General features: G+C 39.8%; 1 protein-coding gene across 1 annotated transcript in view; it reads right to left on the bottom strand.

Moving 5' to 3' along the window:
- LOC104273786 (slit homolog 3 protein-like) overlaps positions 1 to 20,420 on the bottom strand; it is a 137,425-nt gene that overhangs the window by 76,009 nt on the left and 40,996 nt on the right. The window contains exons 5-6 of the mRNA XM_009869217.1: positions 7,462 to 7,533; positions 1,343 to 1,414 (exon numbers count right to left, since the gene is read on the bottom strand). Coding sequence (XP_009867519.1) covers positions 1,343 to 1,414; positions 7,462 to 7,533 — 144 coding nt within the window. The remainder of the gene's footprint in view (positions 1 to 1,342; positions 1,415 to 7,461; positions 7,534 to 20,420) is intronic.

The raw sequence follows: 20,420 nt of genomic DNA, 5'->3' as shown, positions 1-20,420 counted from the left end.
CAGGAATGTCTTGCCTGTCCAGCTTGCTTCTAGCCAGAAGGTTTGCCAAAACGAGAAAGCTGCAGCATCGGAGCTTCAGCAGTAGTTTCATACTAAGCCAAAACTGTAGTGTTCAGTAAATGTCACTCTCTTACTGAATCATTTCCAGACAGCACTGACGGATTTGATGATTTCTGCAGCTTGTTGAATAACACTGCCTCAACTATGCAACAAAGGCTAGCAATACTTAGTATTTATTTCTGGAATTCTCCCAGTTGGATTCAGGGCACAAAAAAAGGCCCATCCTGCTATATTCTGGCTCAGAAGTTTACTTCAACATATAAGTTTAGGACTCAATAATCTTCTAATATTAGCACTAGTAAACAAGTTATATAGGTTCTTGGAACTATGCAGTATTCAGAGAATAAAATTATGGCAGCTTTTAGAAATAAACTACACTCTTAAAAATCAAACTGTGTTGTATGAATAATAAGGAGCTAAATGTTTTAAAACTGTCTTTAAAATTAATGCAGGTAAATATCATGTCAGTTGAGCTCACCTTCTTTCAACCTGGGGCTCTTTCTAACCCTTTATTCTAGTTCATCCTCCATAAGCAGCTTCTGACCTTGTACTGTTCCTTTTACCCATTAAAAGCTCTACTGTTTTAATAGTGCTGTGGGTAGCTAGGTTGAAATATAACAGCATTTAAATTCAACTTGGTGCTAAAACAGTTTCTGGGTTCTATAAAGGGAAACAAACGGTTGTCAAGTGATCCTACCTTTCTTTTATCTTCTGTATGAAATCACATTTTAGTCCCCTTCCAGCTCAGTAAAGTAATTATTACAGCTAAGAAATACAAACATTTTCTAAAGAGCTTAAGTTCTTCCTTAACTAGTACAAAAAAAAAAAAAGCCTCCACAAAAAAAAACCACAAAAAGCACAAGAGAATGCAACCTCAGTTCTTTAACACAGAAGAAAAATTCAGTATGCAAGTACTTGCCCTAAACTCCTCCCTGATTAACACCAGCAAAGAGTGTCTGATGTACAAAAATGTTTTTGTGTGCCATGCTGACCTGGGGGGCACGGATTAGCCTGTGAGGACACACGTAGAGGAAAGCAACTAATGCACTGATCTGAAGAAGTGAACTTGGGGGTCTTCATGTGTAAAAGAACTTACTCGCGATGTGTCAACAGTTCCTCCTAACCTTCATGATTGGTTTTTCATTTACAAAGATCAGATGCTTCGCACAAGCTGCCAGTCGCACACAGAAACTTAAGAACTCCCAGACAGCACATTATCATTTTTATTCCTCTTACATGCAAGCTCTCCCCAAATGCCTATTCAGTTCTATTTTCTACTTACAATGAAATGAGAGATTTCAAGCCTTTGAACGCATCGGGCGCAATGTCAGATATTTGATTCTTGCTGATGTCTCTGTAAAGAGAAAGGAGGATTTAAAAACCATTTGCAAACAGGATTCTGATGAAAATATTTTGGCTGTAATTTTTCTGAAGAATGTACTTGATATAAAAACACAACTAAAAGATAATGTTACCTCAGAGAAATTATGAGCTATTTAAGGACACAGACAAGCAGATTCCAGGAACGATCAGAAAATATCTGTCAGTACAACAGGCCACAGCATTAATAAATTGGCAGCACCTCTGTTACAAGGTCTTTGTTTTATTGATACCAAAACAAAGAGTTTTAGGAAGAGAACGGTGAGATACTCCACAGAATAAAAAAGCTTCATAAAAACCATCTTAAGAACTCTTAATGGAGAGTGACTCTGTGGGGTGGCCCTCAGGCATGAGGAGCAGCCCGTGACAAAGTGTAAAGGTTGTCTGAATGGGTAAATGCATGCATGGAAAGCTAAATTTGTAACAGTACAGAAGAGTGTGTAGCATTGGAACAGGCTGCCCAGGGAAGTGGGGGAGTCGCCGTCCCTGGAGGTGTTCAAAAAACCTGTAGTTGCAGCACTTTGGGATACTACTTGGTAGTCACAGTAGTATTGGCTTGATGGTTGGACTTAATTATCTTAGAGGTCTTTTCCAACCTTAACGATTCTATAAGATCATATTTTCATTATAAGCGAAATGGTAGATAAGGTGAGGAGAGGTTCTAAGGTAGCTGGGCAGTGCTGGGAGGACATGCATTGAGACAGGCAGGGGGACTGGATTAACAGTGTCAGTGGTGTATGGGCACCAAGGCAACGGCTTCTGAGGCAGCAGGACTGTACTCGTCTCAGAGAAGAAACTTGTGGTGAGATGTAGAGACAAACATGCTCATAAATACCAGAAACACGTCTTACAGTCAAACAAAACTCCCATCCAAACCTTAGGAAATTCCACTAAGGGTTAGTCTCAACATACATGAATCAATATCAGTAATCTTCTTCCTACGCCATCTCTGTTAAACACCAACGAGAAAGGGAACAGCACTGGCAGGTCTGCTTAGAGTTTTCAGATTCTAGGGAAAACCTTTGAGCATCTGAACAGAAACTGTGGGCCTTTGAAGCCGACAGCACGGCAGGAAACACCCAGTGTGCTGCAGACCCTGTCAGGGAGCCCCAGCAAGAGTCCACCCTTTCAGCTGTGATGGGCGTGGAACTCAGTTACTGCCTGCTGACGTTTTCAAGAGAAAGCGAGTTCCTGATTGGGAACCCTTCAATTTTATTCATCAGCAACCAAGTACACACAGATAAATACAGACTATGCCCCAGTTTCTTTATACATGGAGCCAAATTTACCACGCTTGGGACCCAGATGCTCAGAACCAGGTGCCCTACCACTGGCTGTCACTGCAATCCAGATTTTCTGTCCATCAGGTTAACCACGTGCTAAGCTTGAGGCATCATCAGCCACCATGTTGCATTCACTGACAGTTGGTATCAGCAGCATTAAATCTTTTTACTGATAGCTGAAGCTGGAATAATACCATATTTCATGTACATCTTCACCGTTATTGCCATTGGGGCACGTGCTAAGGAGCACAGTCAGACTCTAAATAAACATCACTTGAACAAGAACTTAGGAATCAGAAAGTAACAAGGTTTTCTATTCTATATATGTTTTGAGCTACAAATTCTGTTGCTTAAAATTTTAACAAAGTTCTCTAACGGTTTTCAAATCTAGCAACATAAAGTGGTATTTTCTTTGGTTCTTTTATAGGGCTTGCTTCTCTTACAGGGCTCATGAAACAACTACTCTGCAAGCTACTGATGTTTTCTGTGACAACATCCTGCCTAAAAGGACAACATTCAGTGAAGGTTTCTGACTCTTCATCTCAACCCACAGCAGCCAAATTTGTGACAGTAAAAGTAGGAATATTTATTTTTATACAGGTTCTTGTTAAACTTGTTCAGAGCACCTGGTAGCAGTTGCTGCTTTTTACCTATTAATTCTTATGTTAGCAAAAGTCTGACGTGAATCTGTGCTATCTATTTACCGAGGAACGTATTAAATTCTATTGCAATGACATGAAATCACAAGTTTGCTGAACAATGACAAGCATCTCAAAAGTGGCATCTACTTTTCTGAAACAAGTGTTTCAGCACTGTTTTATTGGTTTGCTATATCTCAAAATTTCCATCCTTTCTCTCTCCCCAGGTCCGGATCTAATGAGCGTATAACTAATGGTGCCTGAACGTGCATAAATGCCATGCTGGGTGATGACACTCATTCACTTCATGCAGATGCATTACAATCAGCATTAGAAGATAATTAGACACATTATTTCCTTTCCATTAGAGCCCAAGCTCCACTGCTGTTGGATAAGGAGGCTCCATCTCTTTCTAACTTGACTGAGGCAAATGGATTCAATTATGTCCTTGTACTTTTGTTCCCTTCCTTTGGTCTGCTTTGGTAAGATCACCTTATTCTGTGCTTGATTTATAAGGCAAAGAGATAGGAGTTTTTCTAACCTGCACAGCTAAGTCAGGTTAGATCACATCAGGCTCATTTTCATAGTTTAGGGTATCTCTGAATCGCTCAGGGGAAATGTGGCTCTTCAGCTGGAAATGGAATAAACTTCCAAGGATTCTGCTGAGGCAGGAAATACATCAGTGACCTCATACATGTCTGCCTGCACCTCTGACAGCATAGAATTATAGAGATCTTCCCCCAAAAGGTTGCTGGACACACCTTGGAGGGTGACCATGCTCAGTTACCGGTTAGAGACAGAAATTTTTTTTGACTTTACACCCACGGAGCAAGGATACCCTGTGAGTCACTGTGTAACATACGACCGTATGGCTTAAACGTATTTACTGTAAAAGGTTTTGAAATAAAACAGATTTATTTTTAGACACAGCCAAATGCAAAACTATTAATAGCGTTGGATGAATATTCTCTTTGTCAACTAACATTATTAGAAACAGATTACTTGATTATCTCTAGCGTGTAAAATGGACTGTTCTCATCTGACAAGAGTCCTCGGCAAAAATCCGTGTCATATATGGTTTAGTTTTGGCCAGAGAGCTACTGGGAAGGCTGTGAAATCTCAGTGTGTTTTCTGCTAATAAAATTAATATGACAACACGAAATGCCACTATGAGCACCAGAGCTATTGCGGTACAACCACATCTTTCAAAGTGGCTCTGGGTACCTGGCTCTTAAGCTTGTGCTACAAGTTAGTTAAAAGCCTCAGAAAAGCAAAGACAAAACAGGAAGTAATGTCATAAACTTTGGAATTCATAGGTTACAAGTTACAGAACTGTAGTACCAGCCCAACTGCAACGTAAATGAATTCAAAATGGCATGTCTGGGCCTGGATACTTCATGCAATAATGACAATAACTTCTACCTCTGGAGACGGGATCCATCTCCTTCAGGCTCTTCAAACCTCTTCTGAAGTGGTTTAATAACTGTCCTGGACCTGTTACATTCACCCCCAAATCAGGAGACCATCATCTCAGATTATATAATTTGACTGCATATTTGAATCTTACAGGTGCCAAATCTTCCTTCTGAGACAGAGACATTTAGCTTCATGTAATTAATTGTATGAGAAGATGTAGACAATTATGATGAAGTCCAAGACACAAAAGAATTCATCTCCTTTGCTAAAATCCCATCACCAAAATAACTCTCCCATCCTGGAAGCTATTGAAGAGACATTCTAAACAGCAGACTTCAGCTAGATGAAACATAACACTTGAATTAATATACATACATTTTCTGTTCTCATCTTGACCTATTAATATCAAGTCATATAAAGATTATCTTGGACAACTGGCTCTAACCTAAGAATTCATGTCAGTTATCCAACCATTTAAGAAAAGAAAATTGCATTATCTTTCAATAAATACTCAGGAAACAAAATACTGAGAGGGCTGCACGTGAGCAATCTATTATCCCTAATATTCTTGCATATTCAGCCAACAGAAGGAGAAAAATACAATACAATTCATAATGTTATGCCAGTGCTATCCTCTGAATTATATAAAATATTATTAATTATAATGACAATAATAATAACAACAACAATTATCTTGTTCTTCAATTGTACTCTGGGTAAGACATCAATTAATTAAATGAATAATCTTCATGCTCTTGCACTTCTCATTGAAATCATTAATATTTGGTAAAACATTACCAAAGTGGCAGAAATTAAGAGAGGCTGATGACTCAGTGACATCAAACATATTCTTCCTCTGTAAGGAAAAGCATGGATAATTCTTTTATTTTAAGAGGTAGAATTCTTTTATTTTAAGAGGTAGTCTTTCGACCAGAAGATTTTGCTTTGTGTTAACAATACTGGGAAACTTGCACACTGAAAAGATTATGTAAATAATCTCTTCAAATAGTGAAACAACTGTCCTCAGTTAAACCTTACGTAACAACAGTACTGCTCAATTTAGAGCCTCACTGTCCAGCGAGAAAAAACTTTTATAAGGAGACAGGGTCAACAACCAAATGGCAAAACCACCATGTTTCTTATGGGACATTCTGCAGTCTATCTATCCCATATTTTTCCACAAAATGCTGTCATGTTAACTAAGCTTTGACACAGATCATATGGCACAATAACTTATTATTTCACTATGAGCTCAGATCTCAATGAGTATGCCAATTATACTCCAGAAAGCTGTTAACACAACTTGCTAATGGAATTCTGCTCTGAAATTCTAACATTAATCCTTTTGCATAGTTAAGTGCCACATTGGGTTCGGCAGTTAGTCAAGTTAAAGAACATTTTTTTGGTCAACTCCCACAAAACTAGAGTTTACCAGTCATGAAAAATGAAAGGACAGTAAAACATTACCAAAATCTAAAATTAGTCATACCTCAGAAAGAACTAAGTAGTGACTTGAATAATGAAAATGTTACAAGTTAGGTCACGGAAAAGGGATCTATCATTTTTCATCGAAATTACCATCTTGCTGTCTAATACAGTACTTCTTTAAAAATACATACAGCTATATTGGAATTGAGACAGAAGAATAGAGACTCTATGAGATTAATGACTCGATCTGTTAAATATTTAGATCCATATTTACAGCTCTTCAGCTCTAGAAACTCGGTAAGCTTGGACTGGCAAACGCAGTAGTTTTATCCTTAAATCCAAAGGCACAGTGCAACCTCATTTGAGTTTCCAAAAGTATTAGCATCTTCTGCAAAACAAGCTGCAGTTCTGGGAAGTATGTTCACATCAGAAACCACAAACTGCAAAGGCACTTTTTTAACAGTCTCAGCACTGAGCTACAAAGCCTGACTGACTTGTGTGAGTTCCTGGCCCAGTGGCACCCATCAGCATCTTGAGACTACGCTGAAGCAGGAGTAACTTGTTTTATTATGGACTGTATCGCTGTGCTACTGTCACAACATCTCTCACCTAAAAAAATGAAAATGAATCACTTAAAAATGAAAAGACTGACCAGGGGGAATGCCCAGGTTATCTGTGTGGCAGTGCTGCTACAAATCAGGAATTTTATTTTAAAATACAAAGAGAATACACAAGAGCTAATAACAAATAAAAAAAATTGTCTGGGTGATTAAGAAACAGAGAGGAAAAGCATCCATAGGTTTCTTTGTTTTCCTGTAAACAGTAAAACCATTTCAACATCAGGGCACTGAATGCACTTACAGAAAAATCCCAACCACTCTGCAAGAACACGCACTCCTGCTATAACTGGGGTCGACTAAATTTAAGTGGCGCAAACAGATAAAAGAACGAATGAAAAAAAGAAATAGAGCTTAAAATCTTTTCTGAGGAAACAGACTTTAAGTTTGAACAGAGTAACAACTAATCAGCTCACACTGTTTATAATAGGAAGTGAAAATAAGCACTATTAAGGATTTCATGCACTGTTAGGCATCCTGAACAAAATTCCACTGTTGCTTACACTTTGAAGAGATTATTTGTGCAATCCCCAGTGATTTCCACATACAAATTGCCAATATGTTTCTAAAACAAAGATACTGAAGTCGAAGCTAGAAGATTCATGATTGCTTTTGCATGTTCGCCTTATTACAACTTACATTCTCTTAAGCTTCTTGTACTGAGTAAAAGCTCCAGGGGGAATGATTTTGATGAGGTTTTGTTCCAAACGTCTGAAAGAAACAAAGTAATATACATGTTAACTACTCAATTAGAGGACAGGAATAACACTAAACATGATAGCAAATTTTTGTATAACTATAAAACAATCTTGGAGAGGTTTTATGTGAAATGGGTTTTTCTTTCGGAACCCATTAAATGGAGAAAATAAAGTAATCTCACCAGTTACACTAAAGCTGTATAGAAAAAATTCACAAGCTACAGAAATTGCACCTTTCAGCTCATGGAATTAATAAAAAGTAATAGGTGTATTGCGTTAGTAAATCAACATTAAGGTAGAAAATACAGATGTTTTCCCTGACTAGCTGTTGTAAACAGAACGTAGCTACCTAAACTAAAAGCTCTGTTGTGACATCTTGATAAGTAGATTAATAATACTGTCAGAGTGAGTCAGGAGCAACAATCTGTGGGAACACGCTGAAAACCAAAGTGGAATTCACCAGAATATTAATCCGTATTTTTAAGGGAGAAAAGTCTGCAGTAAAGCAGAACAAAAAAGAACTGTATTTTCCTATTTTAACTACCAAATACTGAACGTGCTCTAAAATACAGCCCAGAATACCCACATTTCTGAGATTTGTTTTGAAAGAAGTGTAGTACCACAAATGCATGTGCCATTATCATAAAAAGTAAGCAGCTTTGAGATACCACATCCAATAACCACTAAGATTTCTTCCCAGAAAAAATTTAATGGCTTTGTCAGCAAGTTCCTCAAATTCTTCTTAAAAGAACTGTCTTCTCCTCAGATGAACCCTAAATAATCACCTCAGTTAGAAACGTAAAAGCGTCTCCCCACACAAGAAATCCAAATGACCACAGCATCTAAAATTGTACAGAGTTGGAACTGAAAGCAAAATTTGATTTTACCTAGCTCTTACTTATTATTCAAACGTGTCTTTTTTCAAAAATGTCATTACAAGAAACAGTTTCAAAAGCAAAAATCTGTGGTTGGAAAAGGTTTAGAATTGAAATACAAAAACATGCTGGAATGATGGAATGAATCACTCTAGTAATTTTGAGTTGCTGCAGCAACACAGAGGGGAGAAAAAGTTTTAAAACCAGGAATGGAGACAAAATGAGATGCAGGAAGAAGTAAATCATGGCTTTTAAAGGACAAGTAGAAAAAAATGTGTAAGATCCATCAGCCCTCTATCTCACGGAATACCCTTCTGCTGATCTGTGCTTTTGATAGACAAATAAAAAAAAAGTCCCCTTGATAAATGAGAAATTTTGCCATACTCCAAGAAGCTATTGAAGTTATGAACACTTTGATACTTGCACAACTTGTACAGTCACTCTCTTGCACCGTTTTCCTTCCGTAGCAGCCTACTTGGAAAGTTGTGACCGGACTTAATTCCCTGCCTTGCTCTGTGATCTGAATTAGCGCCTGAGATTTCCCTTCCAGTTGGTCTAAATATAACCGTGCTTCATTTCTGGCGAGGCCAGAGCGAAAGGCAAATCGCAGTCAGCTCCAGCACGCTGCTGCTATTGTTGGGTGTTTGTCACCACAATGAGCAGCACACGTACTCTGCCCGTAAAAGCTTTTTTCCCAGCTTGCCAGCTTGGTGTTTGGCTCCTCCCAAGTATTTCTACGCAGAGCTTCTAGGAACAAAAGAGGGGGGTGGCAAAGCCTGTCCAATTCCCTTTGCCTTACGGATGGTGACTGAGGGTTCCCACATGCTGCCGCACAGCTGTCCTTATAGGGAAACTCGAGCACAGTGATGGGGAGAAAAGGTCTCTTTTCATAATCACTTAAAATTCCACGGAAATTTTTCCCCAAAAGGGAAAATCAAATTTGGAATAAACACTGATCCCAAGTAATAAGAACAAATGAAATTTCTAAAAAGGTGGAGAGGAATACAGAAAAAGCGTTGTTTCAGAGAGCTACTTTCTGAGGCAGTACTGAATTCTTCATCATTTCTATAAAATTTGCAGCAGATGGCCAGTACAGAAATAGATGGACAGGACTGTTGTCATCGGCTCCCATATTTTCACCTTAGCACCTTACATTTTTTTATTGTATGAAGTTCTTTGTCAATCAATGTCTAAAGTCTACACGTAACACATTATGCTTTGCGCACTTTATTTTGCAGAAGCTACCAGAGAAGCAGTGAGCTTCACGTGCTCTCATCAGAGTGTGCTTGCAGGTGGATTCCAACTTGGGCACAAAACGCAGCTGATACTGGAGCATTAAATAAGGAAATATTTTAAAAGTTGAAGTACTAATCTGGTTTCCAGTTATTTTTTCAGAAATGCATTTCCTAGATTGGCAGCTCTAGGCTGAAAAAGACAATGCAGTTACACAACTAGAACAGTAGGAAACATTACTTGTATTAACACTTTGTTCTTTCACCTCATCTGAGTTTACACATGACAGGTGAAGGAGAGTACAGGATTAAACATCTCTAGGAAGCACCAAGCTTTGCCAGAAGCATTTTATTTCAGACAAAATTACCTACTTTACCTAGAACATGACCTCTGGAAAACAGTATTTCTCATACACTATAAAACCGCCTGTGCTAATGCAAAGCAACACCAGTGAGATAATATTTTTTGCGTATTGCCAGAACACACTATAAAATAATTTTACAACACATTTGAGAACTCTGTACAAGAGACACAGTCTTAAAAGGCTACATTTTGATCATCGGAACTACCATCCCCCCCCATTCCAGATTTCTTACAACTCAATTAAATTTTCTGCTATCTTCCTCCAGTACTTCATAATAAGATCTATTTAAAAGACTCCACAAGTAGAATTCACCAAACTGATAAAATAAATTGGCCATGTTCAAACCTCTCAGGGGCTTTTGTTCCTCCTTTCAGTTACCCATTTCACTGGGCCATGTCGCCCGCTGCCAGCCGCATCGCTCGGATGAATCGAAGCAGATCTTTCCCCTTCTGACACGCAGCCATGCTCTGTCTGCCTCTCGGAGCTTTATTTCAGAGTCTTTGACAACGGCATCAAAAGACAAGAACAATTTCCATTTTCTTCTCTAATGTATTATCAGAGATTGGGAAGTATGAGGGCCCGGTGGATTCGGAGGCATTTTTCTTGCAATAACGGTATGTTAGACAGAATGAAGTCCTCCTCCTTCCTGCTCTCTTTAAATGACTTTGTAGAAATGAGAGCAAAAAGTAAATATATCAGAGGAAAAAAAAAAAAGAAGAACAAACAGGGGGAAAACCGTGCAGTTAAATGTGAACTGTCCTAGAATAAAGAATAAGCACTCAAATTCCCATGCTAATCCATCTCCAAGTTCACCGAGGTGCCCCTCATCATCTGGCGCCTGTACTGCTCATGGCCAGGATGGCAAAACACAAAGGATAATAAACTCTGCCTAATGCAGCCTCCACAGAGCCAGCTCACATTCCCAGGAGTGACGAAGCCGTTTGTCTTGAAGAATGATTCCCCTGCAGAGTGGGGGAGACAGACGTATTAATTTGGGCTTTAACTATCTCTCTTTCATTGAGGGAAAGAAAGAATTTGTTATTTAGGTCTCTAATGGAGCAGTTTGCTAGCAATTTTCCCATTTCAAACACCGTCTCGGCTGCTAATGTGTAATGTTTTGTCAAGCTTACCTACCCATAACATAGACAAATCACTAGCTCGGAGAAAAAGAGAGAGAGAGGGCGAGGCATCAGTACCGATAATTCTTGGCTGTCAGATGAATGGAGCCTACAAACGAGACAGCCATGCTCTATTAACAGCGCCACGCAGCTCTTGCCTGAGACGTGTCAGAAGCCTCTCTCTGCACTGGGCAGTCATGAACTTCCTCACTGGGAGAGAGAGAAAAGGAGCGAAGGAGACAGAGATCTCCCTGGATCCCATCACCCCGCTTCCCAGCGCCAGGGCTCTTTCAGGCTCGCATCACTCCGGCAGCCAACAACCGAAAGCAAGTCGAGAGAGAGCAAGAGTGGGGTTGCGTTGGTGTGCCCAGGGGATGCGGCACACCCGTGTTGGGCAGGATGCACAAAACGTGAAGGGCAAACCCCTTGCTTCTCCCCTGCCCTAGGAGCAGGGATTTGCAGGGAGCTGGGTAAGGCAAAATAAGCAGCGTGTGCATCCCCCACAGCGACAAAGCCCAGAGCTGGAGAGAACCATTAGTATTAGGAAGGAGGAAACTTCCAGAGCACATAACAATCAAGAGACTGTTCCTCCTTGCTAAGGAAGGAGAATAAGTGGATTATAAAAGCTGCTTGGACCATTATCTTCAATTTATCTCATATTTTGGATTTTACATATCTTACTGTACATTTTGGACTCTGATGAAGAAAAGTCTACAGATGTATTTTCAGTATTTAATAATAATAAATCTTACTTAAAATCCAGTCGTCTTACTATCTGATCTAGCCCATATTTTATTCTGCTTTATTTCTTATTTTATACAAGCTAGATCAGATCCCTGTCCTGACCCTTTCTCACTGTTTCATTTGAAATATGAGCTTTTTTCCTATGACACACAACAGATTGGGGTGCCTGCACTGAATTATTTACCCAAAGACAGCCCTGGAGAGCAGGGGCCCTTGTTGGGAGGGAAGGAATCCTGCCCTGCAGTTACGCGGTCAGAACCTGCAGCTTATTCCACGGTGACAAATGCAGAAGCCGCAGTCATTGACCTTTACACTGCAGCACTGCACACCTCTGCAAAGTGCAAGCAAAAAAACTGCAGCCCTGCTGCTTCAGAAAGCATTTATGGACCTCTGTGTTCCACAAACAGCTTTTTTTTGGCTCTGTCTCTTGCTACTCAGTCCTCTGACAGGTGGAAAACAAAGTGCTTCTGGATGGCAGGACATTCAGCCTTGAAAATATCTGTGCTTTAACAGGCTATTAAAGCTTTCAAATCTCTACCCTCAGCCAAACACTCCACAACCACTATAAAAACCCTAAACAAATATGGTTCTCCAAGACTCATATAATGCTGCCCTTCATCACAGTACCTGAATTACTTTCAAGTAAAATTAAAAACATGTATTATAAATCCCTCTCATTGAGTCTACCTCAGGAATTGAAGAGCTGAGAGACAGTAAACTGTGCACCTATATTAACACAAGGTGACAAACAGAGTTTCCCTTCATGTTCTGATACTCAGTGTTTATTTTCAGGGTCTAGCTGTCGGACTGCTGCTAGAGTTTTACAAAGGACTGCTTCTCAACTATTCACCTAGGGGCACGTCTTCAACAGACAAAAACTCTTCAACAGACAAAACTCTGTGAAGAATGAAGGGACTTTTCAATATAAACCTACTTGGGAAGCCACATAGATAATTTTGCTCACCAAAAGACATCCCTCAGAACGAAACCAGATGTTTTGATATGTTCCGTGCTTCCACGGTGTTCCCCTAAAAGTAGTGCTAGTGATACCGGATCTTCTGATAGGACCACAGCAAATCTAGCTTGAGCTGACACAACTCAGTAGTTGAGCAGCTGATCAGGTATCTGCCAGTAAATGCTGAATTTGCAATAGTACCCACAATATGAATCCAGTAGCTCGTTCATTTTGCATCAAGGAAGACATCAGGGCAATCTGCAGAGTGGTATTTTGCAAAACAGGTTTTGACACCAATGTCTCTCTCAACATAATCTGCCAGAACAGAGTAACATACTGCCAAACCTCAAGGCTTCTCCACCCACCACTGCGATACTCCAGATCCTCCAGTGGAGCTTTTGGTCCTCCTCATCACCTTTCCTCATTATTTCTCCCACCAGCCTTGCTTCACCCTCGGAGTGAGGGTTCAGGCACCCACGGAGCCCACTGCTGTGTCTGAGCTCCCTCCCACTGCAGCGCCCCAGCTGCAGGAACTGCTTATGGCTCGTGCCCAGATGCAAAAGCAGGGAATTCAGGTGAGCTCACCTGTGAGCCATCAGCAGTGGGTGCAATCAGAGAGGGTGTTAAAAGTTAAACAGAACCTTTTTGGGGTGTATAATACAAAATAATGCCTCCCCATTAGACAGAGATAATTTCCCAACTCAGTAGACTTCACGGGATCACATGGACTTGGAATCAGAGTTTGTAGATATAATTTTACTTGTATAGAGGCATGTGGCTGTGAACACAAGTCTAGGAAGGAGAGAGTCATTAGGTTGGTGATATTTTGCAATTTTCAACTCCCTACTGCAGAAATGCAGCCCAACTGCATACTTCACTCAACCAGGCGTTCATGTCCGTTTGAGTTTTCGAGATGCTGTGGTGTAGCAAACACAGCAGAAAGATGGATCCCATTCCTGGACTTCTGTGACACCCAGTGATTCCAGTTCAGACCTAGTGATTCCAGTTCAGGCCCAGTGATTCCAGTACAGAAGGCTCCAAGGAGACAAGCCCACAGGGTGCTACAGAGAGGGCGATTTCCTTGTATTCACTTCAACAGCGCAGCATCTGCTCTGAGGCTGACCCAACCTTAGACCTCTGCTGAGCGCTTCTGGTTGTGGGGTTTTTCTTTGATTTGTTTTTGGTGGTTTTCTTTTGGGTTTGTTTTTGTTTGATCTGAAGCTTAAGGTCTATACATGGCAGAAATGTGGTTTCTACAGTGCCTACTGGAAAACAGAAGTTGGCCTACGGTTACATTTCATAAACGTAAACAAGTAAGAATGGTTTTTAACAAACCAGACTCAGAATGTTTGCTTTACTGAGAGTAAATTTTTGTTCTATTAGGTCCCAGAAGGACTGACTCCTTAATAAGTAATATTGCTGTTTCCTTACTACTATAGTAAGTCAGTCCTACCCACCCTCTACTGACTTCCAATTACTTCAAGAAACTTCCAGCCCAGATAATTTTCTAAATTTTCTAACGATGCAATAACTAGCTCAGGGACTTGAGGATTTCAAGTTTGTTTGCATTATATCTGTCAAGTTGTAGCTTCATGGAAATGGAAGCAGTAAAGTGACAGAAAGGAAAAAAAAAGCAATTGTTTATAATCTAACTTACTGTGAAGAGCTTCATATATTCTGTAACATCTAATTTTAGTACAAATTTACAAATACTGACAATGAAAGGCTAAAACATAAGAAATAAGTAGAAAAAATAAATAGCTTTCTGGTAGTTGATGATCTGCCACCTATAATATTTTGTCAACTAAACAGATTCTGTCATTTGAATATAGACATTCCTCAAGTCCTTTGTTCTTTACCCAGTCTTTTTAAGCAAATTAAGCAGAACACATGTAAGCCAAAAGACAATTAGGATCTCATGCAGCAAAGAATCTGATTAGTATTTTTTATTTCCAAGTTACGATTTTATGCTCCTTATTTTGTTTTCTGGGATTCCTTCTACTTTTTCATAACCAGCTCTCAGGATTTCTATAGAATCATACACTCATTATACATTACAGTCTCCTCATCTTAGCATAACAGGAGCTTTTGAGTGGCATTTGTATTAAAGAGATATACGCCTTTTTGTTCATACTATTACTTTTTATTAATAAGGCTAAATTTATGTTCCTGCTGGACTGAAGTGATGTCTCTAGGAAATAAAGCACACACACAAACTCCCCCCAAAACCAAAAAGCCAACAACCCCAAACCTATAAACCTGGTAAGCTGACTAACTCCTAAACAGCTTGCCTGAGTAAAATTCACCTACACATAACTTTTTTTTTTAAAAAAGAAATCTCACAATTATAAAGGGGAGAGAATGCAAAAAATGATTCAGCCAAAATAAAAATTATCATGTGTATGAAATCTAGATTTATCAAAACATCCTCATGCATCGATGGATGACATTAGTTACATTTAATTTTACAAATAGGAGCAAATATGTAAGAAATTAATCTTGCCTTGATGTTACGGCAGAAACAGCCCTGCCATTACTGTTTGTTTCTAAAACTGTGAAACAGTTCCCTATTTTCTTTAATCTGTCTCAGAAGAGGAAACACTTTTATTCTTAACATTTCCCATACACTTATACTTTCTCTGTTGACCCTCAATCTAAAATATTTTCTAAATTAGTTATTTTTGTGTCTTGCCCTCACAGAATAGAAGATTTCCTACATATTTCTCGCCTGACAGTAGAAACCTCTCTTTCACGTGAAATTCTAGGAGTGAGTGACACAGTTTGCCTAGCAAGATCCAGAAAGTAGTAGCTACATCTGACATGTGAAGCTGTCCAGAGCCAATTTGCAGCAGTGAATGAAAATCCTATTATATGATTCAATTGCAGGAGCCAACCTGATTCCCCAGCCAGAGAACTTACCACCAGAGACAGTTATGGAACATTTATTACTGTGTTAAAAAATACTGAACTGGCTTCAGCTACAGTATTTACTGGAAGCATAGGAAAATTATTACCATTTTCTTTCAGAAGGAAGAACAATGTTAAATGCAGAACTATCATTTCCCTATCCCCAAAGTTTGCAGTTTCTACATACTTAGATCCTTGAAAAAAAGAAAAAAAGACCTCTTGCCTTTAAGAAGCTGAGAACTTCAAAGACAATTTTTAATACACATTAAACTGTTATGGTGCAGTTAATTTATAATTTATATAGAAAAGAATTCGTTTTATATAATAAATAAATACTAGTGCTCAATCTTTTAATGATAGCTTTTCTGACTTTATTTTAATCAGTTGAAAAATGATTTTGATCATACCAGTAATTTAAATGCCCAGAATCTGTTGATCACCCTCCTCAAATTGCAAACGCTTAATCAAGATCCCTAACTCAAGTCCCAGCTCTCCTATAATACACACTCTGAAGGACAGGTAATTTCTTCCCAAGAGAACAACTGAAGCAACAAACTCCTCTCCCAACAGGTCTGTCTGCAACGCTGCCATCGCAGTGGTACTCTCACGACAGCACTTCTCTAAACAACAATTTTGTCAGAAAAGCACTAATGAAACGTGGAACAAGTAGATCGTTAAATTTCAAAGTGACTCTCTGGCAGAAAAAGCAAGTTTCATTTTCATTTTGACAGAACCACGAGAAAAGAGCATTAGATGTTTCTTTAGTGCTCAAGCTCTAGCGTTTTTCCTGAGAGGAGAAATTACAAATCAGGCACTACTCACACCTACAAAATTATCAGTCACTGATTCGGCTATCGATCGTGAGAATGACGAACTAAACCAACACAAACAAGTGACTCAGAACTGACCTTAACCCAAACCTAGATGCTTGTAGAAGAGCTTCCATCCTATCTCACTCTGCTCAGAAGGGAGACGAGAAGCTGTGGTTATTATCTCACCCGAAACGGGTGCCTAAGCAGCATTTTTCCTTGAGAATTATCAGCCTCTTTACTCTGTCTGGAGCAATTACATCAGCATGTAAAACAAAAGGTCCTCATTTCTGATACAGATACATTCTAGCCAGCATTACTCTTGGTTTATACAATTATATTTCTCTTTTCTGATACAGATACATTCTAGCCAGCATTAAGAGAAATATAATTGTATAAATCAAGAGTAATCTCACCAGGCAGAGAGTATTGTAAAGGTTAAGTAACAGTGATAAAGCTTGATATGAAAAAGCAAAGGTTTGGAATCCAAGATCAGTTTCAAGATCTGAGGACATACTTCAGATTCTGGAGTTTGACTTCGAAGTCTGCAGATGACTGCGACGTGGCTTTTCACAGTAATTAGCGTTGCACAGCACAACATGTTCAAAGCGCGGATCCTATTGACTTCTGCTGCAGCTGCGAGTCCTCAGCACTTGGGAACGTCTCAGCTGAGTCAGCCAGAAACCAGGGACTGTGTCACCAGCGACCACCCAGGAAAAGTTTGGGCAAGTCCATTAATAAAACCACTGGCAAGAAGAGATACAACCCAACTCTCTGAACAGCATTCATGAGATTACCTTCCCCACAAATCCCATTTTAGAATTTTCCTGCTTCTGCAACAAATAAACAGACCCTAAATACACAGGCTCCCCCACTGCACAGCCCTGACGCATCCCTAGACAAGAAATGAATTCAGTCTTTTAAAAACAACATGAGATCATGCTGTAATTAAAGTGCATACCACAACAAATATATACAAAGGCACTAAACTGAAGACAGTGACAACAAACACTAACTTTGGCATTTAAAAAAAAAATAAATTTGATTTAGTGGATTCAAAACCAAAAGCTGAAATAACTAAGCCCATCCCAAGGAAAGCCCTGTGTAACAGGAGCACACCCAACCCACAACCTAGCCCTTACTGCTGTTTTAATGTGTATGAAATTCTCAGACCAAAGCTGTCCGGAATTAATAGCCTAAAATACAGCCTCGTTCACAGCAATAAGTAAAAAAATGAAGCAGATTGGTCTGAGATAGACAAGCAGTATGAAAGTTCCATTCTACAGAGGGGACAGAGGAAAAGTGTAGTGAGGTGGGGAGAAGATTAACAGGGAGTTATTGATTACTCTCCCGTACTGCGAGGCGTCAAATGATCTTGGTGGGCAGCACGCTGAAGCAAATACTGCTTGAAACACTACAGAGAGGCCAGCAATGCCACTGCCCCAGTGCCCCACATCCGCAAGCTCAGGAAAGCTGTCCTCTCCCTGGCATAAAACCAGCCACAGGCTACTGACCGAGAATGGGCAGGCAGTGCTGGAGCTCAGGTCCCTCCAGCCCAATGCCCTGAGCCCAGAGCAGCCCAAAGCCCATGCTGAATGAAACACGCTCTTGTGTTTCTCACAGCACCCTTCCAAGCTCCCACGTGCTGCAGGGCACCGCTGGTAGCTTTAGATTCCCAGGTCTCTACCACACCCTGGCTTTGCTGTCTTTACGGGCTGAGGTGTCATTCAGTCTGACAGGCACTGGCTGCAAGGCTGTGAGCAAGTCTGATGAGAAAAAGAGATTTCTTCGGTGACTTTGTCTCTCCTACTAGTTAGCAGGTCATCCCTCCCTCCCTATATCCCTCCCATTCTGCACTCCCACTACGTTCCCTGTTTATCTTGCATGCAACTTCTCTCACCCTTTCTAAATAAAGGCAAACTTCTTTTATTGCAGATGCTTTTCCAATGGAGTGAAATGACTATATTGTTCATTTACCAGCAAACCATCAAGCCCTTTTTGTTTTGGTATTTCTTTTTCAGTAAATGCCTCCAGGTGCTTAACGACTTTTGTTTTCCTCCAAGTATTCATGCAAAACTTTTCCCTATTCTCATGTGTTTGTCTGTAACATACACTGTTCATTCCTACTCTGAAAAACACAAGAGAACCACTTTGTAAGCAGAGAACCTTTATGACATTCAACACAAAGTCTGTACTCCTCAGCCTCAATCTCTTGTAACTCATTTTCCCTCAGTCAATTTGGCTGCTGCTGTCAGCTCCCCACTGAACAAGAAGCTTTATAAAAAAATGAATTGCATTCTGTACTTTCTAGCTACTTACTTTATGAAATTATGAAAAAGTGAGGCTGGGATACAGATTTCTAGCTTTTCTCAATTCCTTTATTTAATAATAAACATTCTTGCCATGAGGGCCTTGAGGATAATGCACCTTGGGGAGAGGTGTAATAGAGTAGCACAACAGATTTCTAAGACACACGTGGCAGAGGTCAGCAGCGAGGTAAAATTAGTGCCGCGTGATGCTTGTTTTATGTTCCGTGACAAGTGAGTTGCCTGTTTTGTGACAGATTTTTAACAACAGAAAACAAATTTAGAACTTGTTGGCAGCTTTGTCAGAGAAGGTTCTGCCTGCACATGTTAATGAAGAAAGGCAGGAAAGCCGAGTAAAAGATCTTTAATTAATACCAAAACACAGTGAAATGTAGGTCACCTTTAATAACCATGTTAAGAGTAACAGCTGCATGTTTCATTTCTGTAGTACAGTTTGTGAGTCAGGGGTTCTTATCGGAAACAATTTGGCTTACAAAGAAATACTGAGTTAAGGGGAAATACGAGAACTAGAAAGTTGTAACAGAATTCTACTAATAGCAAAGGAACTTGGAGATTGCACAAGTGGAACTGAGGAAGGCGCAGCATTTTAATACCATCACAGAAAGAGTACGAACGGACTAGAGTCTATAAGAAGAAATGTATTTTAATGGAATGAGTATTTACCATGCTAGGTAGATGTGGCTGAATGAAAAACACACCATCTCAGGGAACACCCCTTAGGATCCCGTGTAACAGCAACAGTTTGCTGGTGCCTGATATTCCATAGGAGCAATCTCATCTCTAGTAAGAGCCAGATCTCTCGGAGATGATGAGGATCCGATCATAGGATTACAGAGTCCAGAAAGAAGCGTTCAGGCAGCACCACCATACAGCCAGCTTTTATACAAAGCGTCTGACTAAATGGTAACCACGGTGGATAAATCCCAAGGGGCAAAAAACCAAACCCAAAACTAAAAACCAACAGCAGTGCTGCGTGAGAGCAAGAGATGTGGGCTGCTGCACGCACAGAGAATTTACTTGGCCTCATTGCTATAACATTATAGCAAAAGAGTATTATTCTGCCTATCATATCAAATCAAAGGGCAGACATTATTCCATGTGTAGCTGGAACCAGACCTCTGGATGGATTTTATATTGAATAAGCCCAGAGCAGCCTCAGACAAACTGAATTTCTGAGCAGTATGACAGACTTCTGCATAAACCAGAATGGCTATCTTGGTCAAAAGAATTTATGTCAGGATTTTTCTGGGAAAAAATGGTGGCAGCTTCTTCCATCTTTCCAGAAACATTTTTCTATGTAACTGTATCCTTTCCTCTACGTAAGAATAAGTAATGCCTTGCCCTTGGATATAAGGTTAATTGTTTTTGTGGGTTTTTTTAATAGTGTTTTTATAAAACGAAAATACCATTTTACAAGTAAGAAAGAATATGCAAGTGGCATCACTTGTTGAGACTTATTGTGACAGAATCATTGAATACTTCGGGTTGGAAGGACCCTTTAAAGGCCATCTAGTCCAATCTCCACGAAATGAGCAGGGACATCTTCAACTAAAAGATGTTTCTCAGAA

Source organism: Apaloderma vittatum, unplaced genomic scaffold (genome assembly GCF_000703405.1).
Source record: "Apaloderma vittatum isolate BGI_N311 unplaced genomic scaffold, ASM70340v1 scaffold13285, whole genome shotgun sequence".
NCBI classification, from domain to species: Eukaryota; Metazoa; Chordata; class Aves; order Trogoniformes; family Trogonidae; genus Apaloderma; species Apaloderma vittatum.
Note: the sequence above shows the minus strand (reverse complement) of the source record. Positions and strands in the feature narration are given on the sequence as shown.